General features: G+C 39.5%; 2 protein-coding genes across 3 annotated transcripts; one reads left to right on the top strand and one right to left on the bottom strand.

Annotated features, from left to right (window-relative positions):
- Positions 1-4,175: 4,175 nt before the first annotated feature.
- Positions 4,176-8,509, bottom strand: LOC102705839. Of its 2 annotated transcripts, none has more exons than XM_006660690.3 (12): positions 8,315-8,499; positions 8,152-8,213; positions 7,480-7,548; positions 7,269-7,350; positions 6,762-6,832; positions 5,967-6,068; positions 5,793-5,882; positions 5,104-5,178; positions 4,987-5,019; positions 4,825-4,905; positions 4,629-4,688; positions 4,176-4,551 (listed from the first exon to the last, which is right to left on the bottom strand). In XM_006660690.3, exons 1-12 carry the CDS (start codon positions 8,367-8,369, stop codon positions 4,375-4,377), a joined length of 957 nt encoding a protein of 318 aa, XP_006660753.1. In that variant the 5' UTR covers positions 8,370-8,499; the 3' UTR covers positions 4,176-4,374. The 2 variants fall into 2 exon arrangements, 1 of the variants encoding a protein (XP_006660753.1); XR_001551047.2 differs by having other exon boundaries at positions 4,513-4,551; positions 4,785-4,905; positions 8,315-8,509.
- A 783-nt stretch (positions 8,510-9,292) lies between these two features.
- LOC102702038 (putative BPI/LBP family protein At1g04970) lies at positions 9,293-13,918 on the top strand. Its single transcript, XM_006661302.2, has 6 exons — positions 9,293-9,902; positions 10,905-11,044; positions 11,325-11,679; positions 11,923-12,171; positions 12,494-12,619; positions 13,262-13,918. The coding sequence occupies exons 1-6, from the start codon at positions 9,507-9,509 to the stop codon at positions 13,451-13,453; spliced, it is 1,458 nt and encodes a 485-aa protein (XP_006661365.2). The 5' UTR covers positions 9,293-9,506; the 3' UTR covers positions 13,454-13,918.
- Positions 13,919-13,965: the final 47 nt, after the last annotated feature.

Below are 13,965 nucleotides of genomic sequence, written 5' to 3'. Positions count from 1 at the left end.
TTCTATTCGTATGCTTGTATTATCTTGTATTTTTCAAATTATGTTTCAAAGAGGCTCCTGATAGACCAATAAGAAACTACCTTTTTTTGCTATATGGCCACGAAGCTTATATGTCCATTACTACTCAAATGGCCAATTGGTTTGCTATCTTACTGTCTATAGAAAATGTGGGAGGTAAATTTTCTATTTTTTAGCCATCGGATATGTTTAACACCCCCAACATCTTGCTTGCAAGAGCATGACCCTAACCACCCCGAAAGCTCATGGATTTGATAATATACACACAAGTTGTTATATACTGTTTCAAAATATAAGGTACTACACTGACAAAAAAACCCAAAAAAATTATAACCACCTCCAATGGCGGATCTAGCGGGGGGCTAGCGGGGCTTCAGCCCCGGTCTCCCTAAACGCTGGATCCCCTGTGAAAAATAAGGGAGAAGGGAGAAGAAGAGGAGAAGAAGGAGAGGAGGGGGGACGAAGAGGAGAAGAAGGAGAGGGGGGACGAAGGAGGAAGAAGGTAACCAGCCCCCAAAAATCCACCATTGACCACCTCATTTATATTGGTGCAGATATACATACATGTAGAAATTTAAATAAATTAAATTTAGAGGATAGCGGTATGCTAGTTAATATATGCTTGCATGCACATCTTAATTACAAGATAAAAAAAATAGTTATATCTATTATTTTGAATGAAGCGAGTAATACTTCTCCCGTACAAAAAAAATATTTTTAAGCTACACCACGCGTACCAATACAAAGCAATAAACACTAGAACGTCCTTCACTATTCCAAACCTTAATGCATGTTCCATATTTTTTTCCAAATTCTAATGTATATATTCCTCACTTTATTACAGCCCTATCTTTTCGTATATGCTTATATTTAGAAGCTAAAATTTGAATTTATAACCTTACATTTAAAGTTTTTTTAGCTTTTATTTTATTTACAAATTACTTTTTATTTGTAAATATGTCATTTGGCGATGATCACCTCCTTAAACTCCAATGCAATAATTACTCAAGATATAGAATATATGTAGGACATACGAGGATACCTAAAAATAAAGTCTTTACAGGAAGGAGGTAGTGCAAATATTTTATAATGCAAAATAGATATAATTAGTAATTTCAAAAAAAAAATACTAGGTGCTATTCCCATGGCCAATAGTTGCACGCATTGGTAGGAAGGCTCAGGCCCAACCATAGAGACACTTGACCAACCGTCCGGAATTCACTGACCTCGGGATCCGTTGGTTTCCCTGAGCAAGCGTGCGGTGCCGCGAAATTAGCTACCCAGCAACAAAGATGGATCGTTACTCCAACTTGCAGTGGTTAATTAGCTAGCTTCACACAGCATCATATTGATATATACTATCAGATGTGAGTATATTAATTACTCCAAATATTATAATTAACATTAATGCTTTGTTCCTATGTGCCCCCGGCCCTGTGTTGTTGAGCTGCTGGTTTTGACTTTGTTGGCACCAAGATATATGTCATGAGAATTGGTGTCCTAGACTTGAGAGTGGGTGGTAGCTTTGACGCTAGCTTTTAGGATAGATACTCCTATAGACATGATTTTTCTATTTCTGGACGAAAGGAGTAGTAGTTTAGCTAACATTATATTGGTTGTAAATTTTGTTACTACATCATATATAACCAGTTCAATGGTATACTCATACAATAGTTTAGTTTGGTATATATGCATATATAGTAGACCACATTCTCTCATAGAAACTGGGTTAAGATATGCAGTCTATTTCTTTCTCTCTACTCTCCAACTCAGTGCTAATGTAAGGTAAAACTCCTTTATAACTTGTTTAGGTCATCTTTATTATACCTGCACTAGAAAAAAGGAACACAAGCAAATGTTAACAGTGTGGATATGTATGGCAAGGTTGGTTGCATACATCAGCTGCTTAATTCGTTTCTTAGGGCACGTACAAAAGTGTTTATTAGCTGACTCTCTCAATCGCCATGTAAGCGAATTTGATGATGTGGAGGAAAGAGAGCGAAGGAGAGAGAAAAACTGTTGTCATGCATGGAAACGGCTTAGAGTCGACTCTTAGTATTTATTAAATGAAACTTTATTGCATGAGAGTGTATAAAAAGAAATTAGTGCAATAAAAATATCTTATTGCATTAATAAAGAAATCATACCTGACTGACTCTACATTTATACGTATTATTATAAAATAAACTTTTATTGCTGACGTCGCTTGAGTTAGAGCGTACAATGAGCTCTACCGTTGAACATGCCCTTAATCCACCGTGCAACACGCAATATTTTTTATCTTTGTGTGGTGTTCTGTGTCAGATGGGCCTCGTTAACTATAGTTTAGCCTCGTTAATTCAAAAATCTGCGGCTTGCTTCACGCATCACGTTGACTTTTTGCCTCCATCAGCAGGTGTTAAGATTTCCTTGTTCGATGATCCATGACCATGTTAATTTGGGACTGATAGGGATCCGTGCTTTGTCAGACTACAGTCAGTGTGCAGCGTTGAGCAGCAGTAGACCAGCAGTAGGCTAGTAGCATGTTCTTGATTATTGACAGTGACGGTTATAGCCAACAAGATTAGAAGGTCTAAACAAATTAAATAAGTTTCAGCAAATTTAGATAGAGTTTCAGCCCCCGTTTCTACTGATATTTGCCATAAAATTTTAGGGGATCTTCGTATGGACTCCAATAGCTTTAACGGAGGTAACAGGGGCTCAAGACTCCGCCGCCTCCATTTTAGATCCGCCACTGTTTATTGGTACTGTCTCGGACTGGATTATAGCAACAAAATAGCCATTTCTCTGATAAAATTTTGTTTCTTGTTTTGACCTGTTAATGTAATTATTTTGGTTTATTTTTAGTATTACTATGTGTATGTGCAATGAAATACCGTATTATAATAGGTTATCGGATGTTTTGTAGACCCATTAGAAAATAGAAATAGGTTGTGGTTGGCATTCCAAGTAGAAAACATCGGTTGGTTTTCTTTTTCTAGTTTACTGGTACGCCCGGCGGGAGGGAGAGTGAAAATGGACAGCTGTGTTTTGAAGTAGTTAAGAAAAAAAATATATCTCCAATAAACTTTCTATACCCCTTCATAAAGTTTTAGGTAAATATAGCTAAAATAGGAGATCCAACATGCTATCCGTTAGACTGGTGAAACAATCTAAATGGCTAAACCCTAGAGTTACTACCTAAGAGCATCTCTAATAAAATAGCTGATCTTTAACATTTAGAAATGTATTTAATATCAGACGGAGAGAGTATACACGGTTTTTTTTTTCGTTTTCTTTGCCGAAAACGCCGACCTGCTTAAAAATGCCAACGGTAGCAGACAGTGACGACGTGCAGAACAGAAGCTGCTTAACGACAGTAAAAAGGAAGATCTTTTTCACCTGTCTGCAGTGGTTCTTTTCCACCTGTCATACGTACTGGTAGAGCATTCTCAATACAAATTTTATGGACACAATTACCTAGAGTGACATGTTATTTAAAAAAAATTGAAACTAGGACGAAACACCCATCTCTCAATATATAGTTTCATCTATTGTTGTTTTCTAGGTTACATGCAAGACATAATCTGTCTAAGTAACAGTGTACAGAAGGTTTCATTCCCATGAAACTAATTTCATCTCTCTCTTCATTAAAACTTTACCGCATCATCAAAAATACCTACATATAACCCTATTTATTACCTATAAAACTCCCATTGAGATTGGCCTTATACAACAAGCAACAGACTGACGTCCAAGGACGATGGAGCAGTGGGAGGAACGTAGCTTAACTCCCATCTTATCTTATCGGTCCTGGTTAGGACGGAGATCTCCTTCCAGGAGGCGAGAAGATCTCTTCTTCCGTGCTGATTGTCAATACTAGCTACTAGGACGTGTAGTAATTGTTGTACACGGCATTGAGGACCATTGCTTCACTGCATTTTTGTATACGTGGCGTACGACTAATGGTCTATGCTTTGTGCAATAAACGAGAAATGTTGTACACGGACAGCGGTATTTATCTGTATTTATCCAGTACCAGAATTGCTGTGCTGGTCCTCCCTCCGTCTGCAAGTAACATCCGGTCGTCCAGGGATAGAGATTGTTTGCAAATGAGCAAGGTAACATGCATGTGATCGTTTCGAATCAATTGTGTACAGGCACATCAAATCAAAATATATGAGATCACATGAATCAAAATCCAAGAAAAATAGTGTATGTGGGTTGAACCACGTGCATTTTGCGTCAGAATAGTGCGTCGTACCTGCCTAGTTTGCAGCACTCAATCACTCCAGGTATAGGTTTTATTTTCTATTTTAAATCCAACAAAACAATCAGGCAGACAATGTACATCGCCGAGCGGACAGGTTTTTTTTATCACAACGCGAGGCCTTCTTTACGGAACGAGAATCTGCTACACCTGTGCACCGCGCCGCTTTTGACAGGCCCGTCAACCGTTTTCACGGGCTTTTCAGCATCAATTTTCGTGGCGGTATTTGGCTCGGAGTCAATTACCTTTTGTTCCTTGTTGCTCTCCAGAACAAATTCAAGCCCCTGTAAATATGCATAGATGGCATAAAGAAACCAAAATTACTTGGATGGAGGACTAACATCTGAAAATTGTGCATTACCTTCACTGCCTTTGTTTCAGACTTAAGCAGCTCTGTAAGCTTGAGTTTTTCGTTAGCTTCCTGTTGAATGAAGAGAAGAAAAATATCGTTACAAACAACAATGCGGGGTATTCGCCAAAACAAAAGAAAATTATCCAAGATAGGGCAGCTTTAGACCTTGGATGCAATCCTGACCCTTCATAAATGATTTACCCACCTGGAAAAACTTTGCGTTTATTCCATCTTTTAGACCTCCAGCTATTTGGCAGAGGTACCATACACCAGCATTAGTTGCATCCTGTTAGTAAACACAAGAGGTTAGGGCAAGAAAATTTCAACACCTGAAGGGTCACTAACATTTATGGGTATTTTTAGCCACCTGTTTATTATCAAGCAACTCAATCTTCCCTTCCTGATATTGCAAATAGAGAACAAAAATGTCAGGATAAGCAAAGGGTTCCGTGCTCAAGACCTCAAGGAGAATGATAGAACTTACCAATCCAGCTACCATCTGCTGAATAGCTTCAATATCAAATCCAATCTGAGACAGATCATGTTTGACATCATTCACCTGTGCATACAGAACAGAATCACATCTTTTGCATATCATTGGGAAGAATGGATCTTCCGTAGTCCTCAAGAAGAAAAATGAAAAATGCTGTAGAAGTATATGTTCTATGAATGAGCAGTTGAAGATTTACAGTAGCTTCGTCAAAGCTACATTTTAGTGCAATTGAAGAGACGATGAATATTAGTCTTGTCCTTATATTTATTCTTTATCCATTATATTATTTCATGGTTTATGTACAGAAGTGATCATTTGGAAGACACCATCAATGTTTATAATTACAACCAGATTTCCACCCGACTGAGATGCACAGCCTATAACAGCCACATCAAGTGCTTACTGGCTAGAGTATTGCACACAGTTTCTAGCTTTTGGCAGCAACATTGTCATGACAAAGAAAATCCTGATCCACCTTTCCAGATGGGACTACAGAAATCAAACCAATAAGAGCATGCATCTACTGGTAGAAAGACAATTTCATGTAATAAATTGTCTGATGTGTTAATAAGATTTGATGCGATAGAAAAAAAACAACCCTATCACCCCCACAAAGAAAATTTAAGAAATTTCCATGTGCAAGAACTTGCAGGACTAAACAGCATCATAAATCAACAAACCTCGTTTCTAATAACTTTGGAGACCTCCACCTGCTCATCCATTTTCCCATCTAAATTCTCCAGGCGCTGAGTTAGATGTCTTTTTGTTGCCTGGAATTAATTGAATTTAGAAACTAATAGTCAGCTTAAGGAAATAAAGCTAGAATATGTAACAATTCTGCGTATAAGGCATACGGCTAATGCTGAAGACACTTGATCCAATTGCTTTGACATACTCTCCACAGCTTTGGCCATGTTGCGTTTGGTGACAAACATGACATCTGCGAGAGACAATCCCTACATGAAGATATTAGGGTGTAAGAAAGCCAGAGAAAGATAGATGAAAGTTTACACACATAGCTTATTATTGTAGTAATTTAGTCTACAAAGCAAATTTCATATTAAAAGAATTTCAGCCTGGGGCTATCATTAGGGGACAACGGAATTTATGCTTTTGCTTAAATCCTACATAATCCATAGAATTAAAGTGCCACTCAAGTGAAAAAACAATGAATCTTGATAGGATGATTGGTCACAGGAATAGTTAGATGCTATAACATAATAACTAAAAGTGCAGTTTATTTGCAGTGTCCTGAAATACATATAAGGGTGCAAACTATATTTACAGTTGGATCCACATAGAACAACTAGGACGGAATGTGGCACCATAAGTGCAATGGTGCACGTAATACTTTACAGAAAGAGACAATTAGCATAGCTCTTAAGAGATATTTAATTTTAAATGACTATAAAAATGAGGCAACAATCAGATGGGGAACATAATTTTGCTATCCTTATTCAGTTAGTAATTTATAAAAGGATATAGATGAGACATCAGGGCAATATTGGGTGTTTGCCGAGAAAGAAAGCAAGGACGAAAATCAGAATCTATTAGCAAAACATACTGCAAATAAGATGAATTGATGGTCAGGAAAAAACTGTTGACAGACTACAATATGAAGTTATGAACTCGTATATTCCTGATTATACCTTCCACCACATATAGCAGTAACCCATTGCTCCAACTGCAGCTGCAGGCAGTATGTAAGAGGATAGACTGCCTGCAAAAGGTATGCAAATCCTAGTGAATAAACAACACAAGTAAGAAAAAATGTGCATGTTGAATGCGAATAAGTAGCCATTGAGAGGTAAATGTTATGAGAAACAGCGGAATGTACTAGCATTTCTATCACATTGGCATGACACATGCCTGAAGCATTTCAGCTTTATGGACACTCAACATTAAATTAGAGTAGACGCAGATTGACACTCTTTAATGAGTTTTAACACAAAAGAATGATCACAACCACCTTTTCACCAAAGAGATTTTCGGAGAGCGGGCACAGGGTTAAAAGTAATTACCTATCCAAATATCTAGATTGATGAATAATCTATGTGAATGTGTAACAGAAGTTTTTGTATGGGTAGACTCTTAACATGACTGCTAGAAAGAGTGTAACTGAAAGAGAATCAGGAGAGGATCAAACCAGCACATACCTCCAGAGTCAGAGCTGCCACTCAATATGGTAATAGGCCTGGATATAGTCAATTCTCTAACTTCTTGTGCTAAATTTCGAATCTGCAGTCAAGCACCAGCGCACAAAAAATAAAACAAGATGTCACTGATTTTACTGAAACTGAAGGCTGCATCTGTAACTTCCCATGCAGTTGCTGATTCTAGTTTCAGCAAATATAAACAGCTGCATACCTGAGCTTGCAGAAGGGCAATGTCATAGGCACTTGAACCTTCTCCCTGATTTACACCCTTCGTAAGCTCCTAAAAACAGGTCAAAGAAAAACAATCACCTTCAATAAACATCTAAGGTTTTATGAATGATTACAAGTTAAAGACGGAGAATGTATCATCATAAAAAATAGATATGCTTGGCAAACACTACAAAAACTATTGAGCGATAGCTTAAGGCTTAAGCATGACATTCCAATTGGTGCATCAACTTGCTATGTGAAAAATGAGACCTCGTAGTCTCACCAAAAGCATTTGTCATACATTTCATAAAGTAAGGACTAAGGAATTACTAAATGAGAAACACAACGCCTCAACGTTTATGAGCATGATAGAGCAGGTTCAACTTTGAAATTAACAAATTTATGCCCATGTGCTGATGTGGAGGCCATCGGTGCAACTTTAGGTGTAGCTCACTTGAGAATTTGGACTCCCACGAACTGATTTTATACGGAGTAAATCACAGCGGTGTCTGAATCACACATGGGTAACACCTTCTGTATTTCCACCTTACTACCGAATGAATCAATTTCGATCATCCGATGATCAATAACGCGAAAAAAAATCAATGAAAATACAGATGCCCGTAATCCAACTACTGCAGAACGCGCAACATCAGAAAAAAAATCCACCAACCTGGAGCTCCGCCAAAACTTCAGACAACCGGCCATTTCGCAACACGATCGAGCTCGTCAATCCTGCAGCAGCACAAAAAAAATCAGGATCAACCATCAGATGATCCGCATCGAAAAAAAAATCACACAGGAATTAGACAGCGGATGCGGTGGCGGCGGACGACCTGCGCCGACGAGGATGATGACCTTGGAGGTGGCGAACCCCGTCTGCATCGCCATGCCCCCCCCCCCCTCGCGCCTCTGGAAAAAGCTCTAGACGGCGGGGTCGTCGGCGGCGGCGACCGCGGGGGAGGAGAGAGAGATGCGGAGGTGGGCGAAGGTTCGGGAAGGGGAAAGCTGACTGGTGGAAGACGGAGGAGAGAGAAAGGTGAGAGGCGATGGTTTGGTTTGGTTTGGTTTGGCGAGCCGAGCCGGTCTACCGATGGACGGACCAGATTTGTCCATCGGGTAATTTGGACGGCGCTGGTGAGCGCCGCGCCGTGCTGTAAAATTGCCAGTCATCACGAAGGCTGTGCACGCTATCGCATCGTCACCCGCGTGTCTGCATCAGCTTATCGTGTGTGATCAGTGTCGGTAAGGTAGGAGTATCATAATACCCGGTGAAAAGGATGAAAATCCCTGGTAGAAAGGATGAAACTTGGGATATCAAATTGGTTTTGGGTATGGTGCAATGAATAATACAATTACATCAAACTGGTTTTGGGTATGATGTTGATCTTTTGCTTATAGTTTTTTTTATAGAAAACATGTCAACTAAAATCCAAAATCTATCTATATAAGGCTCCATTTAGTTCTAAAAATTGTTAGGAGACTGGTCATATCGATACGTACGGTCACACATTTGAACTATTAAACATAGTCTAATTATAAAACAAATTTCAGCTTCTGCCTGAAAACCGCGAGACGAATAATTTGAGTCTAATTGCTCTGTCATTAGCATCTTTTGGTTACTATAGCACTTATGGCTAATATGTACTAATTAGGCTCAGAAGATTTGTCTCACGATTTTTCCCGTATAATTAATTTTAATTTTTATTAATATTTAATGCTCTATTTATGTGTTTAAAAATTCGATTTGATTTTTAGAGTAACAATGCGTAATTTCGTTTTTTTACTCAAGCAGAATATACCGAGGCGTGGGCATTTATCCGCCGCTGTCCCCCGCTCTGCCACGTCTCTGCCACAGTGCCACGTCAATGCAGCCATCACCGGAGAAGACGACCGTGCCAACCCGCCGCGAGCCCCGGCCCCGGCGCCCATGCCTCCTTCTCCCTCACGCCACTCCCACTCCCACCGACGCAGCCTACTCCCCAATCCTAGCCTCCTCGCCTCGCCCTCGCTGTAGCCGGCGCCGCCATGGCCGCGGCCGCGGCCGCCGCCGCCTTCCTCCTCCTCGTCGTCCCCACCTTCCTCTCCGCCGCCGCGTCGCCGCACATCTCCGCCGTCATCTCCCAGTCCGGCCTCGACTTCGTCAAGGACCTGCTGGTGTCCCGCGCCGCGGAGGCCATCGCGCCCCTGGAGGTGCCCGACATCGAGAGGTCCGTGAGCATCCCGGTCATCGGCACCGTGGACATGGTCGCCTCCGGCATCGTCCTCGACGGCCTGGAGGTCGCTGACTCCACCGCCGCCGTCGGGGATGACGGGATCGTGGTGGCCGCCTCTCTGTCCAGCGTTAATCTGACTATGCGGTGGAGTTACTCGTACAGCGCCTGGATCGTTACGATCTCTGACAGCGGTAATGCCTCGATTCAGGTAGGGGTAGCGGTCATCATGCTTCCCTTTGTTTTTTTTTTCAGCCGAGAGATGCTGCTAGATTACAGGGGTTCTATTTTAATCGAGCTGGTGGTGCTGACTGAAAGGCATGAATGAAATGATCAACGTGTTAGTGTTCACTGTTCAGAAGTAAAATTAGTGTTAGTGTCTGAAATTGAGTGGCACTGAAGATACCTTCCAGTCGAACACACTTTAGAGCAAGGCTAATAATATAGCTAACAAACTGGCCATAAGATTCTTTGTAGTCTTCTTTAATACAGGACCCACATGTCTATCTCACATGGTGTCTTGGTTCTTGTGCTTGAGCTGCCTATAAGTTTATAGCCAGCTTCTCCTCTCTCTCATCCCTTCTCTCTTCCACATCAGCATTCAGCTGACTTAGAGCCTGCTATTATACTTGCTCTTAGTCGGTACATGAATCGGCAAACCGGTTACTTGTTGGTATTCTAGTGAGATGTGAGCTACCTATTAGTAGCAGCATGGCATACGTGCTTACGATTCACTTTAAGATACTCTTAATTAACTTTCTCTCTAGACCATTTTAGCTCAAGTTTATGATGCTATGAACCTAGATATCAGCACTACAGCTGTGCTGAAGGCAAACAGCATTTCATTAAGTTAGATATCCCATATGCCCATCAGTAAATTTGTTGGAACTATAAGCTACTTATTTTTTTTAAAAAAAATGTCTTAGTTGTGTTTTGTAAAATTTTATACCGAAACAATGTAGTGGTAGGATAATTAAAAAGTATTCATATACGGCTGTTTTTGAAACCATCATTACACCTTTTCATATGCAATTTTATCATTTCCTTTAAGTGTTCTTAGCACCTTGACACACTATCGTTCTCTGCTTTACTTAGTTTTGTGCTTACATATCTGGCACTTACAATTATTTACCTGTATTGTCCAAGTATTAGACGCCCTTGATATGTATATATACGAAGGTACAAGATGAATTCATGATTCCTTTTCGTTAAGGTTGACGGGATGGATGTTGGGATTTCCATGGGGATAAAGAATCAAAATGGATCTCTCAAGCTGTTTGTTATAGAATGTGGCTGTAATATGAGCAGCTTGGACATATCACTGAACGGAGGAGCATCTTGGCTTTATCAGGGGTATGCAGTTTCACAGTTTTACATATGCAAAAACATTTCAATTCATCCGAGGTTGCTCTATAAATTATTTTTGTTAACATCAGAAATAGATAGAGCACGTGTGTTTATCTCTCTGGTTCAAATATCATGTGAGTTTTTGTCAAAATAATTGTCCTGTGTCTTTTGAATACTCTTGATATTTATCTGAAGTTAATTAGGTGCTTCTGTGCTAAATGAATTGTAGTGAGCAGATGCTCTTTAATCCATATTGATTAATAATTCTTCCTTTTACCTTTTCTAGGTTTGTAGATGGTTTCAGCAATCATATCAGATCATCGGTACAAAATGCAATCACAAGCAAAATAATGGAGGGTGCATCAAAGCTTGACTCGTTCCTTGGAAGCCTTCCAAAGAAAATTGATGTTGATAGCGTCGCTGCTATGAATGTGACATTTGTTAATGATCCACTCTTCAAAAGTTCCTCTGTTGAGTTTGATATAGATGGACTGTTTATTCCATCTGGTAAAACTGCACTTCTAAGACACAGGCATTTTGGAAGTGCCAAATATGTACCGCCTCTTGGTAGCAGTTCAAAAATGCTATGGATTTCATTGGATGAAGATGTTTTCAACTCTGCTTCAGCTCTCTATTTCAAGGTATATTAGAATTCATTAGGTATAACTCATAAAAAAGTGATTGTTATCATGGCTAAAGGCTTAAAGCCTTACTGTGGATGTGTAAATGATTATATGAATTTGTTTTTGTCAAAAGAAATATATTGTGTTGATTGTGTCAGTTCAAAGTGGCTAATTTGAACCTTCATATGTTCCATGTTTGAAGTTAGAAACTACTAATCTCAAAACGTCTGTTCTAATTGACATGGTACTTGGATTGTTCAGGCTGGTTTACTACAACGTATGGTGGATAAAATTCCTGAGCAGCTCCTCCTGAACACTGCCACTTGGAGGTTTTTGATTCCAAGGTTGTATCAACAATACCCCAACGATGGTATGCTGCTGAATATTTCTGCTACTTCACCTCCCTCTGTGAGGATTAATGTGGGCAGGATTGATGCCACAGTTGATTTAGATGTCACAGTTAATGTTTTGGACTTTGATGAGATAGTTCCAGTGGCGTGCATATCAGTGGTGAGTTTTTTGTTTTAGTTTCACTCTGCTAACGCTTTGATTACTAGTTGCTTGACTCATGGAAGGCAAACATTTCAGAATGGATTAATAATGCACTGTCTGTCAGAATTGTTATCTTGTCTGTATTGTCTTTGCCTTTCAGCATTTCACAGAAATGAAACTATGACATGTATTTTGTGTTATGATTATAATTTTATTCTTTTTTATCCATTGATTTACAATTGAACTTCCATTATACTTATGTGTTTGTACATGAGGAAACACACACAATTGTCACCTCATTGCTGTTACCGCTTACCTCTGCCACATATTGCTTCCACAGTCAGTAGCTGTTTCCGGAGCTGCAGTGGTTTCTGGGAACAATCTTGCTGGAAGAGTTGAGTTAGATTATTTCTCATTCACATTGAAGTGGAGTGAAGTTGGCAAACTCCATACCTTCATGATTCAGGTAATTTGACCCTTTCTATGGTTTAATGGCATTCCACTGAACTATATAGAAGAGGATTTCTCCCATCCTTGGGAGATGTATAGGACCTCCTATACCTCTCCACCACCTGGGGGTAAAAGGAAAAAAAAGGCTGAACTGATTAAGCTTGGGAATCGTGTTTATGGATAATTTCTAAGAGGGACTTTGCGCTGCTAACAAGTAACAATACATGTGTTAACCTATTGAAAAGAAGAGGCAATTTTGATTCAAAATATCTTCTTGATGGAGTTCTTTTACCTAGGCCGCGTTTGGTATTGGAGGATAAGGTAACTTATTCCTGACACGGAAAACGTAGTAATAGATTAGTACATGATTAATTAATTATTAATTATTAAAAAAAATATAAAATAGATTAATATGATTTTTTAAAACAACTTTCCTATAGAAAATTTTTGCAAAAAATATACTGTTTAGCAGTTCGGGAAGCGTGCGTATAGAAAACGAGAGAGAAAAGGTAACTAAGGGAGCTACCGAACGCAGCCCTAGTATAAGAGGAAACACTTGATTGTTACTTGTGGAGTTGCACTTGTATTTAATATCACGGTGAACATCGTTTTTTTAACTCCTTAATGACTAATATGATTTTAATTCTTATATTTGCAGAGCGTGATGCAGATCTTGTTGAAAAGATTGTTTGTACCCTATGTGAATTCGTATCTCACACGAGGCTTCCCATTGCCAATCATCAAGGGGTTCTCCATCAGAGATGCTTACATCCTCACTTCCCAGTCAAGAATAATTGTTAGCTCTGATGTTGCCTTCATCGGAGGCCATACTTCCTACCAAAGCCAATGAAAGCATCTGGCAAGAAGTATGCTTGCTGTTCAATAATCAGAACATTGGCAATCGGCATGAAACACTAGTGTTACTTCCTCGACATGTTAGCAACTTAGCATTATTTCATTCTGCTCTATACCCTTTTTTCCTGTGTAGATAACTGTATAAATTGTACATACTTCATCCACAGGAGCCATAGAACTATAGACATAGTAGGTTGTTAGTTTGAACTACTAGCCTTAGAATGGGAAAATGATGGGTGGTTGTGATGTACCCACAATTCCTCCAAATAAACTGCCGATATACTTGTACACGCAACGAATTTGCTGTCTTCAACCATAATATGGGTATGATACCATTGTGGCACAATCGATTCTTGATTTATTGTAGTGGTAAGATGTAGTAATGTCACTGCGATCTGCATCACTGCATGTCTGAATGTGTAAACACAAACTGATCCGTGTGACTTTGTCTCCATGCAATTTTGTACAGTTACCTACTCTCTTTATTCTGGTTACTACCCCAATTTC

Source organism: Oryza brachyantha, chromosome 9 (assembly GCF_000231095.2).
Source record: "Oryza brachyantha chromosome 9, ObraRS2, whole genome shotgun sequence".
Lineage (NCBI taxonomy): Eukaryota > Viridiplantae > Streptophyta > Magnoliopsida > Poales > Poaceae > Oryza > Oryza brachyantha.
The sequence above is the reverse complement of the archived record's forward strand: the minus strand, read 5'-3'. Positions and strand labels throughout refer to the sequence as shown.

Bases quoted from the DNA above. Each gene is read 5' to 3' on its own strand.
- LOC102705839 (XM_006660690.3), bottom strand. From the start codon at position 8,369: ATGGCGATGCAGACGGGGTTCGCCACCTCCAAGGTCATCATCCTCGTC. The intron at 8,214-8,314 runs GTCGTCCGCCGC...GTGCTGCTGCAG, and splicing joins CATCATCCTCGTCGGCGCAG to GATTGACGAGCTCGATCGTG. The intron at 4,906-4,986 runs GTGGCTAAAAAT...GTTTACTAACAG, and splicing joins AGTTGCTTGATAATAAACAG to GATGCAACTAATGCTGGTGT.
- LOC102702038 (XM_006661302.2), top strand. From the start codon at position 9,507: ATGGCCGCGGCCGCGGCCGCCGCCGCCTTCCTCCTCCTCGTCGTCCCC. The intron at 11,045-11,324 runs GTATGCAGTTTC...TACCTTTTCTAG, and splicing joins GCATCTTGGCTTTATCAGGG to GTTTGTAGATGGTTTCAGCA. The intron at 12,172-12,493 runs GTGAGTTTTTTG...TTGCTTCCACAG, and splicing joins CAGTGGCGTGCATATCAGTG to TCAGTAGCTGTTTCCGGAGC.